The sequence below is a fragment of the Astatotilapia calliptera genome, chromosome 1, assembly GCF_964374335.1.
Source record: "Astatotilapia calliptera chromosome 1, fAstCal68.1, whole genome shotgun sequence".
NCBI lineage: Eukaryota > Metazoa > Chordata > Actinopteri > Cichliformes > Cichlidae > Astatotilapia > Astatotilapia calliptera.
The window spans coordinates 34426216-34443706 of NC_137422.1; the positions used below are offsets into that span (position 1 = coordinate 34426216).

The 17491-nt window shown below is 39.5% G+C and overlaps 1 protein-coding gene across 1 annotated transcript in view; it reads right to left on the minus strand.

Moving 5' to 3' along the window:
* Nucleotides 1–17491, minus strand: part of igf1rb (insulin-like growth factor 1b receptor) — a 61662-nt gene that overhangs the window by 12291 nt on the left and 31880 nt on the right. Inside the window, exons 3-10 of the mRNA XM_026174548.2 lie at nucleotides 7051–7357; nucleotides 6592–6728; nucleotides 5407–5551; nucleotides 4188–4396; nucleotides 3828–3954; nucleotides 3045–3280; nucleotides 1490–1657; nucleotides 1193–1397 (exon numbers count right to left, since the gene is read on the minus strand). Of these exons, the coding sequence (XP_026030333.1) occupies nucleotides 1193–1397; nucleotides 1490–1657; nucleotides 3045–3280; nucleotides 3828–3954; nucleotides 4188–4396; nucleotides 5407–5551; nucleotides 6592–6728; nucleotides 7051–7357 (1534 nt within the window). The remainder of the gene's footprint in view (nucleotides 1–1192; nucleotides 1398–1489; nucleotides 1658–3044; nucleotides 3281–3827; nucleotides 3955–4187; nucleotides 4397–5406; nucleotides 5552–6591; nucleotides 6729–7050; nucleotides 7358–17491) is intronic.

Below are 17491 nucleotides of genomic sequence, written 5' to 3' on the forward strand. Positions count from 1 at the left end.
CTGAGTGCAATTTTTCATACTTTGGAGCAAGATGTGAAATACTGCGGTAAACCACAAGACGCTGAAACCTGTCTGTCTCCTTTGTTGTTTACTTCTTAGCTCTTTAGGTTTGTGCTGATTCCAGAGTTACTGGAATACTTTGCTCAAACTTGACGTTTTAAGTGATCTGTTTTGTTTTTGTTGCCACTTGGCTTTTGGTTCAGCAGCTCTGATGAAGCATGGTAGGAACACTGTAAACAGAATTACTGAACAGCTCAGTTAATTTTCTAGTTACTAAACTCTTACAGGCAAAGCACACAGTACGTGCCAAAATGTGATATATCAGACCCACTAACACAGCTGAGCAACAAGAGATTACCAAGTAGTTTCCCGCATGTGCCTTTATTTCATAATATTTCATTGGATGGAATACCAGACAATGTTATTGCCAAGGTTTTGTCTCAACCAGAATGAAATATAGACACCTTTTAAATGGCTTTTGAAAATGTATCCTCAATTATATTTCGTCTAACACCAAGAAAGAAATGTTTTCTTTGGCTAATTATAGTTAAACAGTTCCAGCCAATCCATAAAAGACTCTGGTAGGCGTGTAATGATCACATCAGCAGAGTTTACAGATACTGTCCCATTCATGTTGGTTTGCACACATCTGTTAAAGGTAAGCTCAAAACTAAGTGCAGAAAATATGATGACACTTGATGTTTATCTTTAGATGGAAGTACACAAATCCCTTTATTCTGGCCTGGCAAAACACACCAAGAACTAATTATTCCCAATGGACTTGCACATGTGTGTTGAGACATAAAGAAATAATGTGATGCAGATGTCCGAAGTGCAATGCAGCAGGGTGACTACCTATCACTAACCAAATCAAACAGAAGCTGAGCCACTATGCAGGGAAATGAAGAAAAAGTAAATACATTTGTAGGGAAATTTCAAGAAGGATAAAAAAATATAAAGACTGAATTATCACTCCTCATTAGGCTTGTAACTGCTATGCATAATTATACTGTATAATGACTAAAGACCAAAGGAAGAAACTGATCTCTGTTTTGCTAACCTGAAAAATTACTCAAATTGTGCATGCATAGATATTTGGTTAGTTCACATAGGGGTAAAAATCAAGTTAAATGTTGCCGTAGCTACACAACGGCTGTGCCACATGGAGAAATAACGATCTTGGGTTAATCACCTTGGTGTGAAAATGGAGTTGTGCAGGAAGTTTTCAAAGACTTTTCGGTAAGAGGCGTCAGCAGCTTCAGCCTCCAGGTCTTCCACTGATTTGGGGCAGGGACAACAGCCTTTACCTGCCCCATCTGGATTTAGTTTAGTTGGCTTTGTCTCCTCTTCCTGGTCTCCCACCCCTATGGCAGCGATCCTAATGGGAATCTTCAACTCTGCAGGAGAAAGAGAAAGATTTGTAGTCCGTTTGTGACTTAATTATTAGCAGCAGGGGTGGCAATGGAAGTTTATGCCTGTGTGTGTGTACCTTTGGAGCAATAATTGTGCTGATAGAGCTCTCGGTCTTCCGCTTGCTGCTGCCATCTTACCAAGTAGTACGTCTGGTTGCCATTCGCTGAGACAGGGGGCGACCAGCGTACCACCAGTTGAGTGGATGAGTTGGAGTACGCTCGCACATCCTGAGGCATGGAGGGTGCTGAGAAGCACAGAGGCATAAACTGATTTCTAACAACTTTTGAGTAAACTCTTTTCTCCTTCAGGCTGCCAGTGCAGATGTGATCGTCTGACATCACAGTGCTGCTATGTCTTTACACTGCAGCTGGACTTATTTAAAGCAGCCTTCCATTTCATCTAATTACTGCAGTATATTACAGTTTGTTTAAATCAGATTTTCTCCATCTCTTTGACTTGCAGCTGTGTTTATTTCAAACAGTCTTCCTCTCCATCTCCTTACAGTATGTTTGGATAAAATCCAGAAATGCTTTAATTCTGACAGAGAAATAATCCACTTCTATTTGCAAAACAAGTAACAACTAAGCATATGCTGTACGGTGGTTTTAAGGTATACCAAACCATTTAGTATAAAAATATACTTCAAGGATATGATTTTCAGTAACATCACAGTTGTTTGCTACTTTTGTTAAACTAATAAGGGAAATAAAGCAGTTGCTAATTCAAACCACCAGAGGTCAGTGACAGTATGGCAGCAGCCAAACAGTAAGGCCAGAAAGCCAGCTGAAAACTGCTATGCATTGGTGGGGATACAGTAATGCCCCTTTGGGATTGTTTAGACCGAACGATAGAGGGGAGTCGAACAACACATATAAAGCTACAATGCAGTGGTGGTGAAAACATGGCCACAGCAGGATACCTGCAATTCTGCAACTAAAGATATGGACAAGGTAAATATGGTTTTTTTGACTGATTAGTTTACGATTAGCTTTGGCACTAAAACCAAATGATGAATCTTTATTTTTGGGTTGGGTTAAACGGCACCAGTTGTAGTTTGCACGGTTGCCTCATGGCAAGAAGCTTCCTGGTTAGATTGTGCTGTTTGCTTGTGTTCCCTGTGCGCATGTTGGTTCTCCCTGCATATTCTGGTTTCCTCCTACAGTCCAAAGACGTACGTGTTAGATTAATCGGCGATTCTAAATTGATCGTAGGAATTAATGGTTGTGTGTCACTCTGTGCTGGCCTTAGGATGGACTGGTGACCTGTCCAGGGTGTACACTGCCCTGGACAGATGGTTTTGAAATAGATAACACACTGAAGAATAAAGCAGTATATGAACGTGTGGGTGAAAATGGGGTTTGCAGTGTCTAGCACTGAGAAGTTAATAACACCAGAAAAGTGCTACATAAATGTCATTTTATTTAAATTTCCTTCCCATTTCAGCTGCTTATGTTGAATGAAAACAAAGGCATTACTTGGGGATATTTAGTGTCGGCTTAGTCAAACAACAATTTTGCTCTTTAACTCCCTGGTTATTCTAACGAACAAAAAAGTACTTTCTCCACTTTTAGAGAGAAGAAAGTACAGACTGTAAGAGACTAACTTTTGATCTGTGCTGTTGTGGTGTTTACCTGAGGGGCTGGTGCGGATGTAGACCACCTTGCTCTTGGCTCCTGGCATGTGTCTATCCTCCACTGTGAGTGTGATAGCTTTAACAAAGATAGCATATTGTGTCCACGGCTTCAGGTTGGACAGAAGAACTCCAGGATCTGACTCCTTGTCAGGCCTCAGCTCCACATCCACCATATTCCAGCTGTTGGAGCCACAGCCATCCTGTCCCTCAAACTCTGTGATGTTCTGGTAGGGCCTGGAAGAAAAGGGCGAATTATTAATTTATTACTGTACATCTATTTAATTCATGTGTTTTTTATTACACAAATGAAGAATGTCAGCAAAACACAAAAATCTCATCTTCCTCAAAATAATAGTTAACACAGACAGAAAGACCACATTTCCATCGTGTTTTTTACTTTGCTGTATTTGTTTGTTGCCTGGCCCACCATTTTTAATACATCATGTCTTTGCATCAGTTTTTCCCCTCATTCTTCTGCAACGATTTAACACTTAAATGTCCACTTAAAGTCAGCTCCTAATATTCGCCCAATAGTTGTGGCTGGAAAACCATTAAGTGAGATTTCCTATTGCTGATTCTCTGGACATTTGTGAAACTACGTACCAAGTTAATATAAAACTTGATTAAAGTAAAATTTCCTGTATTTAAAGTCCTGTTAATGTTTCTGAAACCTAACCTCTGACAGTTAACTTAAAACATGTTGGCTGATAAAGTGGTGGGATTAAGATTCAGCTCAGTAACACTCAGCCTGCAGATAAACTAAAATAAACAAAAAACATACGCTTCCTTGTAGTAGACAATGAAGCTGATGAGGTCTCTGTAGTCAGGGGGCCGGTAGCGCTGCCATGTCAGCTTGATCCTTGTGCTGCTGGTGCTGTTAGACTTAAATTTCAGAATAGTGCTTTCACCTATGGAGGGAGCAAAGAGGGGGGAAAAAGCGCTTCAGTATGTGTGCATTAATATGCAGCAATTAGTGTTGACAGAGTGGCGCAGTAAATACTGACATAAGAAGCAGAACAGCATCACGCTCAAAAGAGGTGTTTGCAAACTTCTAGTAAACTAGAGTAACTTCAGCACATGAACTGGACATAGCAATTTAAATGTTTGTGGTTTTCAAACTGAAGCTCATTTTGACCCTTACAGCTGGCTCTGTCGCCGTTGTTTCGGAAATCACTCTCATCAAAGCGGGCCTGGATGCCTGTTTTGTTCCACATTTTGCGGATCTCGGACATGCACAGCTTAGGGTTGGCTCTGAAGAACAGCTTTCCTGTTTTGATGGTCAGATTGTGCTGCTTCCAGTCCCAAAGATACTGTAACTGTTGGTTGTCGAATGCAGAGAAGGCATACATGCTAGAGGGCAGAAAGAGGAGGAGATGAATGGATTACAGTCATCAATATGCTGCTTCGTTCTACATTCATTCGTGTATGTTTATCTATGAGTGTATTGTGTGTATAGTGATTCATGCTAGGCTGAGAGCCAACTTTCCCACCAAGGTTAAGGCCTTATTTTCAGCACGTAATGGAAAACTACACAACATATCCACTAGCGACTTGTCTATTAGGGGAAGCTATGCTAATTGAACAAAATGTAGCTATTTTACTCTTCTCGGTAGATCTCTCTTCTAGCTGGAGGTTTAATGACCCAGTTAGACAGCAGAGGGACTGCTTGACAGCAGGATAAAAATCACCTGGCAAATCCGATTAACCAGGGGCTGACATTTTTTTGTGTGCTGGAGAGGAGGTTTTTTTTATGATTCTCTGGGTAACACCCAGACATCAAGGAATGACTGTAATGTGGGCCTTGGGACAGTAAGATTCCTGTGAACACAAACAGATGGAGGAGGGAAACGAAGGCCTCTCAATGACCCTGAGAGAACCTTTCCTGGGACTGTTGGAGGTTATACCTCATTCACAAACAAATAACAAACAACTGCACTTGTTCAAGTTTTGTTTAACTTTTTTCACTAAAGATTGAACATCTTGAGGATGTTGGATCACATCATTCTTATATATTAGCTGAAAATGTAGTTACTCAAGAGTTGTGTTTGTTGAGCACTAATTTTTTGTGGTTCCTAGAGTTTTCAAAAGTAAAATGAGAGAGAGAGAACCACTTTTACCTTTACCTTACACTATAAAGCACCTTGAGGCAATGTTTACTGTGAAGTGGCACTAAACTAATAAAACAGAATTGAATAAATGAATAGAACTAATTAATATTCAGGTGAATCCTTGAGAAAAGTACATGAGAAGAAATGAGCTCAGAGTGTCCCAATGCACAAACATCCGTCTCCACTGTAAGGCATTGAGATTAAAACCTTGGCTGTATGTTTATCCACGTAGAGAAGTGTGTGTGTTCTTACTCTTCATGGAGGTTTTCTCCATCGATGTATCTCAGGCTCCGAAGGAATGCAAGGGAGCTCAGTGTGTGCGAGTGTATGATCCGTACGTAACCAGTCACCCTTTGGATCAGACCTGTGAAACTTTCCAGCTCTGCCACCATGTTATCTAAACACACAGACCGTCACAAACACATTCATTTATCTATTGATGCATTTTACCCTTTAGTACTTCATTGCTGGCTTAAAGAGGACTTATTATCATTTTATGCATTTCCTGTCATATATATGCTGTTACAATGATGGATGCTAATTTTTAAACATGGCTAAAATTTCAGTATGTGTACAAGCAATCACCATGAGTGAAAACTATGAAATATAAAATGGGCTAAATGCTCCATTTCAGACGGTTGACTCTATACTGTGTGAAAGTAAGCAGATATATGTAATATGTTTATCTTAGGCACATGGCCAGGACTTATTCCTGGAACAAAATGGACCTTCAGACATATGACTAAACAAGTGTGTTTCATCCAAAAGGTCTGTAGAACCTAATTAACAGAGGTATCAACATTTTCCTGTCATTTCTGGCCATATGATAATCATAAATGCATTAAGCTTGAGAACATTAAGCCCCGCTTACAAAAAACAAACCTGGTTATTTTTCTTTGTTTAAAGTTTAAAACTGCTTTGGAGTGTGTCAGCATTTTTCATATGGGTTAAACCCTGAGACTCTGGCTGTGAGCACAAAAGCTCCACCCACCTACTATTTACAAACCTTCTATTTATGAAGAGAAGCCAATAAGAGCAAAGGTAGCTTAAAGGTAGGGACAGGGGAACTGAACCAGGTTGTTTCAGTCAGTAGATTAAATCACAGGCTGCACAAAGGCCCAAGAGGAGACAAATAAGGATTATTTTGAACTGGAAATTACATTGTTACTGTAAAATAATGTTATTATAGAACCATTTTTAAACTGTTGTAATCCATGACGACAGCTTTCCTGAATGCACAATGAAATATATTCAAATTGTTGAGTTCTCATGTGACTTTCTCAAGTAGCAAAATCTGTGATAACTTCTTTTTGCGTCTGATTTAACGGTGTGAATATAACAGATCTTCATAATGTTCTACACCAGCTCCTCAGGCCTCCCTCACAAAGAAATGCGAGTATTAACAGTCGTATTGCTGTGTTACACCGCAGTACTTACGGCCTCTGCGGATGTTGATTTGCAGGTGGCCTTTGATAACAGTGCAGCCTTTGAGAGACTGAGCAGCAGTCATGGAGTCGATGACCTTCCCATCACATACTTTATCACACAGACCATCACAAGCTGTGCAAAACATACTGGAGACAGACAGAGAGAAAGGCAGGAGACAGTGAATGTACAGCGTCGTTCTTGACAGGCATCTATTTGCCAAACTGGTTTAGCGGGGTTTTCTTTCTTTCTTTTTTAAAATTTCTGTCCCTGAAAGATTTGACGTCAACATTTCACAGAAGCAGCCAAAGCATGTCTAGGTGAAATTCCTCGGCATGCTTAACGGCCTTCACTATTTGGAAGGCCATACAGAGACTATGATGGAACTAAATTCAATATTAGCAAAGCAACAATAAGCAACAATAAGGAGGGTGTTAAACCAGGCTAAATTCAGGTTGAACAGCAGCTCACCTGTTTGGTGCAGCACGTGTGTACCCAGATGGACATTCAGGCATGCACTCTCCTCCATGGATAACGTATCTGTCAAGGTCGGTAAATTGGGCTTTGGAGCAAAGCTCGGCACTGATGCAGCTCCAGCCCTCAAACTTGTAGGTGCCTGGGGGGCAGTCAGCCATGCAGCGGCCTTGGTAATAGTAATGCACACATGCAGTACATGCTGTGTCACTATCGGGGACTGTGCAGCTGCCCAGACACTGAGGGTGGCAGCACTCGCCGTCTGCTGTGCACGCTCGCAGTGCACACTTCTCTGGGCACCCCACTGTGGAGACAGAAAGAAAGGGGGGTATTTTAGTCAGACAATTTCCCCCAGAAAATAATAAAAACAATAAAAAAACAAAACAAAACATCAGAACATGACATTAATTTTTAGGTACATAGCCTGTAGTTAAAAATTGATTTTCTGCTTTTCAAGAATTCAAAGCACTTTTCAGTGTTTCCTCATACACCTATCCACACAAACTCAAATACATGATGGCAGTGCTGCTGTGCTATCATCATCTTGCTCAAAGGCACTCTGGCCTATGGAGAGGCTGAGGTTCCAACAGCAAACGAGTTGAGTTGATAACATGTTCTATTACTCGAGCCCCAGTGGTCATTTAGTAAAGATGACTACAGATTTAACTGCTCCCTTATACGTTTCCTATGTGAATGTTTTGCACAGATGATGCACATGTAGGTTTGCTGCAGCAGGAAAGATAATCTCACCCTGAAGGCAGACCAAAAAGGTTTTCAAATTTCCAGGTTGTAGCACAATCGTAGAGTGCCATGTGCCATTATTATTTACCTGGCACACTTAAAGAACAACGTAAATCTTTTAATCAACATGAAACAAAAAAGCAAACAAACTTCTTAACAAACAATTGTGAAGAAGAAGAAGAAGACCTCATTAAAACCTCAGCCTGGTTTAAAAGCCAAAAAATAAACACTGTGTTTTAAATAACTTTTAAAATAACTCCAGATGTGAAGGGGGAGTGTGTACCACCATTTAGGAGCAGCTACTCCAAAAGGCCAATATCCTCTATGTTTTAATTTGGACTTTTAAAAATATTTTTGTTTAATATTCTACCGTCACACCATTCAAAATGTAATATTTCACCCTTAATACCACTACAAACAAGTTAAAATTTTGGAGCAAACAACAACACTGATTTATTCCCACTGATGCAAATCCATATTTAACAACCAAACAGAGCTTGCAGTGAACCTAAAACCATAACACATAAATATAACCAGACAGCCTTCAGTGTGAACATGCCTCTGTTATGACACTACTGGCTTCAGTTCTGAACAAATTATTTGCATTTACCAGTGAATGACTGACAATGCATGCATGCACACCCGCCCAGATTAAAGCTTTTAAATACACCAAGAGCCACATATGAGGTACTCATGCAAGCTGCTTCATATCCAACCAACCACATTTGAATTTTTGTTTTCTTAGTCTTACTATTATAAAAGGCAACCCAACCATGGGGAGCCACAAGCCAGTGTACTCTTCATGCATGTCTCGATCTTGGAAAAATGGGCATTGTTGTGTGAGGAAGAGCATCTACTGTAAAATCTTTGCCAAATCAAACACACAGATTACGAAGAACAAGATTTCCATATAAGATAAGTTGGGGTGACAGAGGAGGACGCTAAGGATAGGGTAAGATTGAGACAGACGATCCACTGTGGCGATCCTTTAAGGAGCAGCCAAAGGAAGTAGTCGTGGTAGTAGTAGTATTCTTAAAATTACAGAATAATGATAATTATAGAATTCTAAAAAGGTGCTTCAGCTGTGCTTTCCTCCCTGATCCACTCCGGATTTTCCAGCCAACAGAGCTACAAATAACTCGTCCAGTTGCTGTGGTGTTCCTCTAAATAAGAGGATATTGTAACTGATGACAGGAAAAAGTGACTGAGGAGTTCCAGAAGAAAAACACCATATTGACATACATATAGAGAGCAGCCACATCTCGTCATGGCCTTTGTCTCTGCAGCGGGGGAATTTAAATGAAGCGTGATAGACAACAAAACACCAAGGCAGCTTATTTGACTAGCTGACACATACCTTTCACCATCACCATCACGCAGCTGAGCAGCAGCAGCCTTTAACCCACCTTTACTGTCGGCAGCTCACTGCTTCAACATGACATAAGCTGATTGGCTCAAACTGACTCTAAACAGTAACGTGTCTGCCACAGAAACAAACACTAACTGCTATGGAAACACTGTAAATCCCTTCTTGAAATTATTTGGTTGTGTGTCCTTTGAGGCATAAACAAAGGGACAGTGATTTCTGAAGCCAAAGAAACTGTAATTTTGATTGTGTCATCCACATAGGTTAGCCAGAGGCTGTTTAAACCAGCACCAAACAACACAAAGCTATAAGAAATGATGTGTTGTTTATAGAATGCTGAGCGATAAAACACTGGAACACGTTTCAACATGCTGCCTCCACCAACTCTGTCAAACAAACCAAAGACAACAGGCCAGAGCAGATGCGTATGGCTACTCCCCTTTATTTATATTTCAATGATTTATCCACAGAGACTTGTTATATTATATTGAAAGATCTGGACACACAGTATATAGCATTACAAGACAGATCGTAGTGGATGATAGCACAGACTAAAACACAAAAGAAAGATTGAACAGATGGTTTTAACCTGTTTATGTTTGTGCTTAAAGAATAAAGATTAGGAAGTTTGTGTTTGGTTCAGGGGTTAATGCTGCATTAATACAATTTCTGAACAACTCTAAGACACTAAAAAGCAGCAACTTACAAAAGCATACCCAAACTGCTGTATTTATTAACTGTTAATCTGCTTTTGATTTTCTTTAAGTATAAGTAGCAGAAAGAATAGCAAAGGTATTCAGGAAAGAGGAAATCAACCAGTACAGGTCGGCTTTTCTGCTTTAATATGATTAAAAACAGAGTGCCATAGTAATTGACAAAATTGTTTATTTTTATTTTTAGATGATCAACCAATCAATTCATTTGACCTTTGGTGCATTTCAATTTCACATTTGAAATGCACCAAAACTACATTTCAACTGTGAAATTACATTCACTTTGGCACTACCTATTGGTTTGTGAAGTCGTGTTTTAAAGCCTCAACACTAACAGACCTGGTACATAAGATGCCTTCATAAAGTGCATTACACATCATTGCTGTATGTCCACGTATTGCTATCCACCCCTTATAGTGACAGCTACAGTGATTCAGAAATGGTTGTCATGAGGGAGTTTAAGTCCATTTTAAAGGAACGAGAGGATAACTCTTTCAGTCAGTGTGACCGTTTTAATGATCAGTTGTTGTATATTTTTCACATGTTTGTACTCGTTTGTATGGACCGTTGTATTTTTTAATTGTTATGTTGTTATGTGTTGTTTGTGTTTTGATTTTTACTGCCATGATGCCAGAGATTTGAATCTCTGAGATTTGCCTGGATAAATAGAGGATTAATAATAAAACATCCAAAAGTGTGGGGGCACTGAAAGACCGGCAGCTCTGCATACAGCAGGAGAGAGGAGGGAGACACTGGAGAATTTATTTACCACGTTCAGAAAGGAAGTACCTTATGCAAAGAGCACTGAATCTTAGATCACATTGTTTAAATGCAATGATAAAAGAGTCAGTCTTCCTTACATGAACATTTAAAACTGTATTAGAGCAAGCTGTTTATTTGTATGTATAAAAGCAGTTAAGAGGCACAGTAGCCTAATATGATGTATTAGATAAAGAGTATTAGGTGTTTCTACAGTAAAGGTAGGGGTCGTTAAAGCAGATGGTCCGGCATATTTGATTTGACACAGATTTTACGCATGATGCTCTTCTTGACATAAATCTTCCATTTATCCAAGCTTGGGACGTTCACTAGTAGTACACTAGCTTGTAACCTCCTGAGGCTCGTTTCTCCTCCCAGAATCTAACCAGAGGTCCTTTGCATGCAAAGCAAATGCATTAATCACTACACCAAGCATACACAACTATTCCATGGTATTGAGGACCTGCAGATGATGACCAGGCTTTAAAAAGGTTTTGTTCCAGGGTGAAAACCTGCTTATTTTTATTAGAAAGTCGGACATTTTACCGTAATAGTCTATAGGGAGTGACTCACTTTTGGAGCCAGCTTTAAGTGGCTGCTGGAGGAACTGCAATTCTGCATTTGCTTCATTTTTCAGTTCCAGATGCTGCTGCTTGGTTTTTAGATTAGATTAGATGAAACTTTATTAATCCCTCAGGTGCGTTCCCCCGGGAAATTCAGTAATTTCCATTCAGTTTCAACACGTTTAAACATGAATATCACATCTATTTTTGTTTACAGAATTAGAAATGCGAGACAGAAACAACCAAAAAAAACAAAAAACAAAACAAACAAAAAAACAACAACAACAGTGACCTACAACTTGCAAAAGCTGCCAACTATTTGTTGTTCAGTTTTGTGATTATGATTTTTACCCTTAACACTACTACCGTTTGCATAATTTGCAAATCCTGCATGACCAAATATTGAATACTGACACCATCTAATACAGAAACCTTTCAGTACACTTGCATAGCAAATTCCTAATTATAATGTTAACTAGGGCTGTTCGATATAACGATATATATCGGAGGACGATATGAAAACGTCTATCGTTTCATTTTACGCTATCGTTTGTTTCGTGGTGTCGCAAAATCAACTGTTTACGGCAATATTTTTTCATGGTTTTGATGGTCACTGTATAATTTCCTGAAGTTCTCTCTTCCTCTTATATTTAATATAAGCACACTACAGACAGACAAGCCATTGTTTTTATGCGTTGTCGTTAGCAACAACGACGGTAAAACCATCGCGGGGCTCCGCCGTCCGCATGTTTATTTTCCACATAAACCTTTCACAACAAAGCTGAAGATCCTGTTGAGATTTTCCAAAATAAATGGAATCACGTGAAATAGAATGCAGAGTGTTTACGCATGAGAAGCTAAAAAGAGCCGTCAGGTGTTAAAAAAAATAAAGCTTAGAACAGGCTTTCCCCGCAGCACACCGTGTAATAAATACTCAAAGAAAATTGAGGCTGTTTCAACTTATGCAACACTCGACTCCAGGTACACGACGCCCAGCTGAAAACACTTCACACAAGTCGACTGGCCCGAGATTCACAGAATTAGCTGAAAATGTAAAATTTTTGTGATATATATCGTTATTGGGATGATAAATGTCTTATATCGGGATATGAGATTTTGGTCATATCGCACAGCCCTGATGTTAACTTCAAATCAAAAATCAACTACAGAATCCATTTGTCAGTTATTTTAAGTATCACTGGCTAATTTTTCTTATTTGTCATTTACAGGAACACAGGAAGTTCCTGAAAACTGCTGTCTTTCCCCGATTGGCCAGTGACCATGAGATGACCTTCTAGCCCATCTCCCAACTGACACAAAAGCCAATCAGAACCTTCAGACTGTGTGGTCCCACCAACCATTCAGCAGGCTGTTTGTGCTCAGCAGGAGGAAACGAGCGCTGCATTTCACAGGCACAAAATGTTCTTTCTCTGCTCACAGCGTCTGCCAGTCCCCGAAAACTCCATCTTGCCCTCTGACCTCTTACAATGGGGTGATGTGAGCTGGAAAGGTGTAATTCTGAAATGCAATAATGTACAGCCTGAGGTCCACTGAGGGTTGGGTGAAAAAAAGAGAGAGTCTCTGCTTAAAGTTTGACTCAAGCTGGGGCTTTTTGCATGCAAACCCCTGAACACAACTCCCTGACTGACCAGTGGCGGGAGGTGGAGAGGTCAGTGGGTGCATACAGTAATGCAGATCAGCATTCAGCTGGACATCTGCAACATAAAGCTTCTCACTTTCAATCCCCCTTACTACACTTTTAGAGACAGGTTGATGCAGCGCTGCAGCACAAGGCAAGGAAAAGGAAACAGGAAGAGAATGAAAACGAGAAAGTGTAAAGGAAAGAAAGAAAAACTGCAGGAGGAGGAAGAGATGGGAGCAAGGTACAGAGTGTGAAGAAGTGAAGTGGTGAAGTGAAGTAGAAAAGGAAGGAATTTAAGATGGAAATGAAGATGTATATTGCATCTTTTTCACACACACATACACACGTAATGCAGCGTCTGTAATCTACACACCACAAATTAACAGATGAGGAAATGAGATCAAGTTTTTCAGCTACAATTTACAGATGTCCTCTAAACACATCACAAGCAGGCAACCATTTTGAAAGCTAAAAGGATCAACTCTATTGCGATTTTTCTGTTGCTGTCCAGAACCAGTGGGCTGAGAGGGGCAGCTTTCTTTGGACCCACTCACCCAAACAACAGGAGAAGGGAAGTTGTTGGTCAGTAAATCAAAACGAGAGAGAGGGGGAAAAAATAAAATAAAATGTCCTGCTATCTTGTGTGAAGCAATTTGAGTTTCAGATCACCAGAGAACAATTAATCTTCAAAAATTCCTACCATTTTTAAGCATTATAATTTGTTTTATTTATTAATCTTTTTTTCTATCCAACATTAACACGATCCCAAAACATCAGTGATGTAGTAGTTAATGCAGAAACAAAACAAGCCAAAACAATTATTGTAAGGTGGGAAGTACAGAAAAAAGGTGATAAGTTTTCTTGTCATTGGTTGATTATGTTGCACAAATTAATGAGTTAAAATCTACTGAGAACAACAAACATGACCTTGACTCTGTGCAAAATTAAATTTCAGTTCATCTAATGATTATTGTGTCAAAGCCTGTCTAACAAAAAAACCGTACACCAAGTAGCCATTCTTGCAAATTATGCACTGTTGGATGACAGATATCTTGCTATCGCCTGAGCTCTTCAGTCCTTCAGTCAAAAGAGCCAGAGAAGATCGAAATGTGATTTTACTTCAAAGTTTTGTTTGGGTTTTTTTTCCTGAATGCAATGTTGGTGATCTACTCTAAACATTTAGCAGACTATTAAAACAAACACTTGAGTTCTTGGTGACCAAGGAATAAAGAAAAGTCAAGTATATGTTCGCTGTGTGGTAATCTGGTTGAATCCTCATTAGCCAGCTGTTCTGAGTGTGTGCTACATATATTTTACTGTGGAAAGTTACCAGACACAGCAGAGATATTGTGTGTGTGTGTGTGTGTGTGTGTGTGTGTGTGTGTGTGTGTGTGTGTGTGTGTGTGTGTGTGTGTGTGTGTGTGTGTGTTGCTGTACTGGGCTGTATTTGAGTGATGCCAGTATTTCCCCTAACCTCAGAAAACAAGCTGGTTAATAAAATCATGTAAATTATCATGGAAGTGCAGCTGAAAGGAATAAAACTGCAAAAACAATGAATTAACAGTTTGATCAAAACATGCTGATTGCTGGCAAAGGTGGTTCTCGTTGTTATCACAGCATTTGCATGGGAACAGGTTGTGCTTCATATTCCCATTAACCAGTAAGGATTAGTTTGTTTGTTGGCTTGTTTGTTGGGGGTAATTGAGAGTTAAGTGATGGGATGTCAAAAGTTGTTGTAGGCAGTTGTATAGTTGTTAATGTCCATTCGGGGAAATGGTTTACCTTCTCCACTCCGTCATTATAGAGCATTCTGGCTCTGGGAGAAAGATCACTTGTTGTGCGTCAAAAAGCCAATACAGTGCTTCCAGGGAAACAGAAATACCAGCCCAGTGGGAAGGCTGGCTGGGAAACGCACACTAGTCACCACCCTAATGGCGGGAAAATGTCTGGATTTTTGCCTCTACCCCTCTACTTCACTACAAGTAAATACCACAGGATCAAACAGTACTTCATTTTACATATCTTGTTGTGCATGCCTGCTAACACTCCTCGGTTTTCCCAATATTTCAAGACCATCTGATCTCAAACTTTATTATGAATGTTAAGGATGCATGCATCAGTAAGCTTCTCATGTTCATAATGGTACCCGAGTTGCCAGATTGTCTATGAAACAGTCTACACACACACACACACACACACACACACACTCCACACACTACAGACAATTTCAATCCATCTGTCAGTGTAACCTGGCAACCACCAACCAGACTCAAACACACCATTTGGAAACTGATTGAATTAGGTCACTATCTTAGCTATTGTTAGACCATTTCAACTGTCATTACATGCACACACATACAGTATGGCTCAACTCACCACCATTTCGTTTAGTAAAGTGGCAGTTGGTAAGATATTCTTCAAATCAAGATTCCAAAACAGAAATGCTGTAAAAACCCAAACAATGCCTCTCTTTCCAACTGCACAAAATTCCAACCACTTTCATACAGCTTGAACATATTGATGGAAATAGTTGCTCGATGCAAATAAAACAAAATAAATGTATGTAGCATAGTGTCACCAAAATCATTTTGCACATCACTGGTGTCCTGTAGGTTATGCTATCTTCATTTGGTAAAACAGACTTTTACCTGTTTATTTTTATTAGGAAAAAAACTGAATTAGGAATACTGAAAACTTAATTGTTATGTTGTCATCAATGACAAATGACTTTAATGGTATAATGAGTATCTTTTAACAATTACACTGGAAATAAAATGCTTTTATTCAAATCCCTCATCTGACACACCACTGTTTTCTGTATGTTTTTCCCGCTTTAGGTGAATGTGTTACTCGTTCTTTAGGCATATTAAATAATTACCAAGCCACCTTGACTAATACGTTAAGTATAACCAAATGCAAAACTCTGAAAGCCATACACAACAGCTTCAAAGTGGCCACTGAGAAACTGAGGCAACAGATGTTTCCACACTCACTGTTTTCCTCATTTTTTAGGTTTGGTGTGCGTGCAAGCTGTGTGAATCCAGTGAGCGTGGAAGCATCCCCGCCCTTTCTCTCAAGTTCACACACTCCATGGCCTCCCAGTGTGTTCCAGCACTCAGGCTGAATTGGGAAGAACTTGATGATGTACAGAAAACACAACAATCTCGCTGTGTTTCCAGTCTCATACAAAGCATATTCTGTACTGGCCAGACAGACTGTCAGTGTACAGGTTCAGTCAGTGAATCAGTCATTCAGAAAACCAGCCAGTCAAAAGTCTGTGTGTGCTGTCTACAAAAGCAAGAACAAGGGTCTTGATTCATTCAGCCCATTCACAGCTCTACATGGCTGGCCACTATTGTGCTGTTCATCTTTTGAGTCTCCAAGTAGATAACAGACATCACAACTAGCCATCCAGTGGTCAAGTACAAGAGACCTCCAACACATGTGACAACCTGCCTGTCAGTTCAGTCCGACAAACAGGCTGTTCAAAAAGTGCTTAGCGCCATAGAGGAAAACAATGAAGACAGAGCACGCTATTGACCTTAACAGCTGTGTTTGTGTTTGGTCTGCCGACATCCATTAACCATCAATGGAGTTAGAGTTCCTAGAAATGTTTTAGTTGTGCAACTCTAGAGCAATCTTGAGAACATATCTGCCTCAAAGACGAGAGTTGAAGTGAAGGTACAGTCCATAATCAGTTTGTTTACTTACACAAGTTTACCCAAAACATTACCAGGAAGACTTTGGAAAAACCCAAGGCTTAAAATATAAACAGAAAAATATATTAAAATTTTGTACAAATCTAAACAAAAATGCTTTAAAATTGTTTATTGCTTTAGCTGAAGATGAGATCTGATGGACTTTGTTTATCCAAAAAAACAGGAAAATGTTTGGCTACACTTAAAAAGTCTATTAAACATACCCTCCACAAAGCAGAATATGCTGATAAAATGCAGTTTTACAAAATAAAAAGCTTTAAAAAAAAAAAAAAAAAAAAAACCAACAACAACAACAACAACAACAACAACAACAACAACAACCCCAAAACAAACAAACCAACTTTGACAGAGCACCATGTAAAATGGAAATAAAATGCATACATTGATGGAGTAATTAAGACCTAATGAAATCAAATGGCAGATATTTATTTGATTAATTTAAAACCTAAATAGAATTTGTCTTTGTTGGCTCTTTTGTGAAAAACTCATTCACTCAAAATGAAGAATAACATTTCCAAGTTCCTTTAATGACACCATTCGCTCTGAGTACACACAGATCGGGAGCTTTAATTTGCTCAGGAACAGGAATATTAGACGACATGCTGGATTTCTTCCTCCTCCCTCGCTCCTCCTAGTGAGAGGAGTCCCCCCACTGGAGATGTGTGGTCTGAAGCTTCCTGTTGATAATTACAGTCTGTTTGAAAGCAAAACACTAAGAGATCATTATTCCTGTTAGCGATAAAAGGCTAAACTGGATTCTCTTTCTAATTCACACTCTCAACAAGAGTGGATTCACACACATCTGTCAAGACTCTACTGAGAAGAATACATTGCATTAAGTGTCTACTTTGCCCGTGTGGGTGGTGGTACAGGTTAGAGAAATGGGTCAAAATAAAGAGCTAAAGATTTATTTTGTGTAGCTATGATAAAAACAC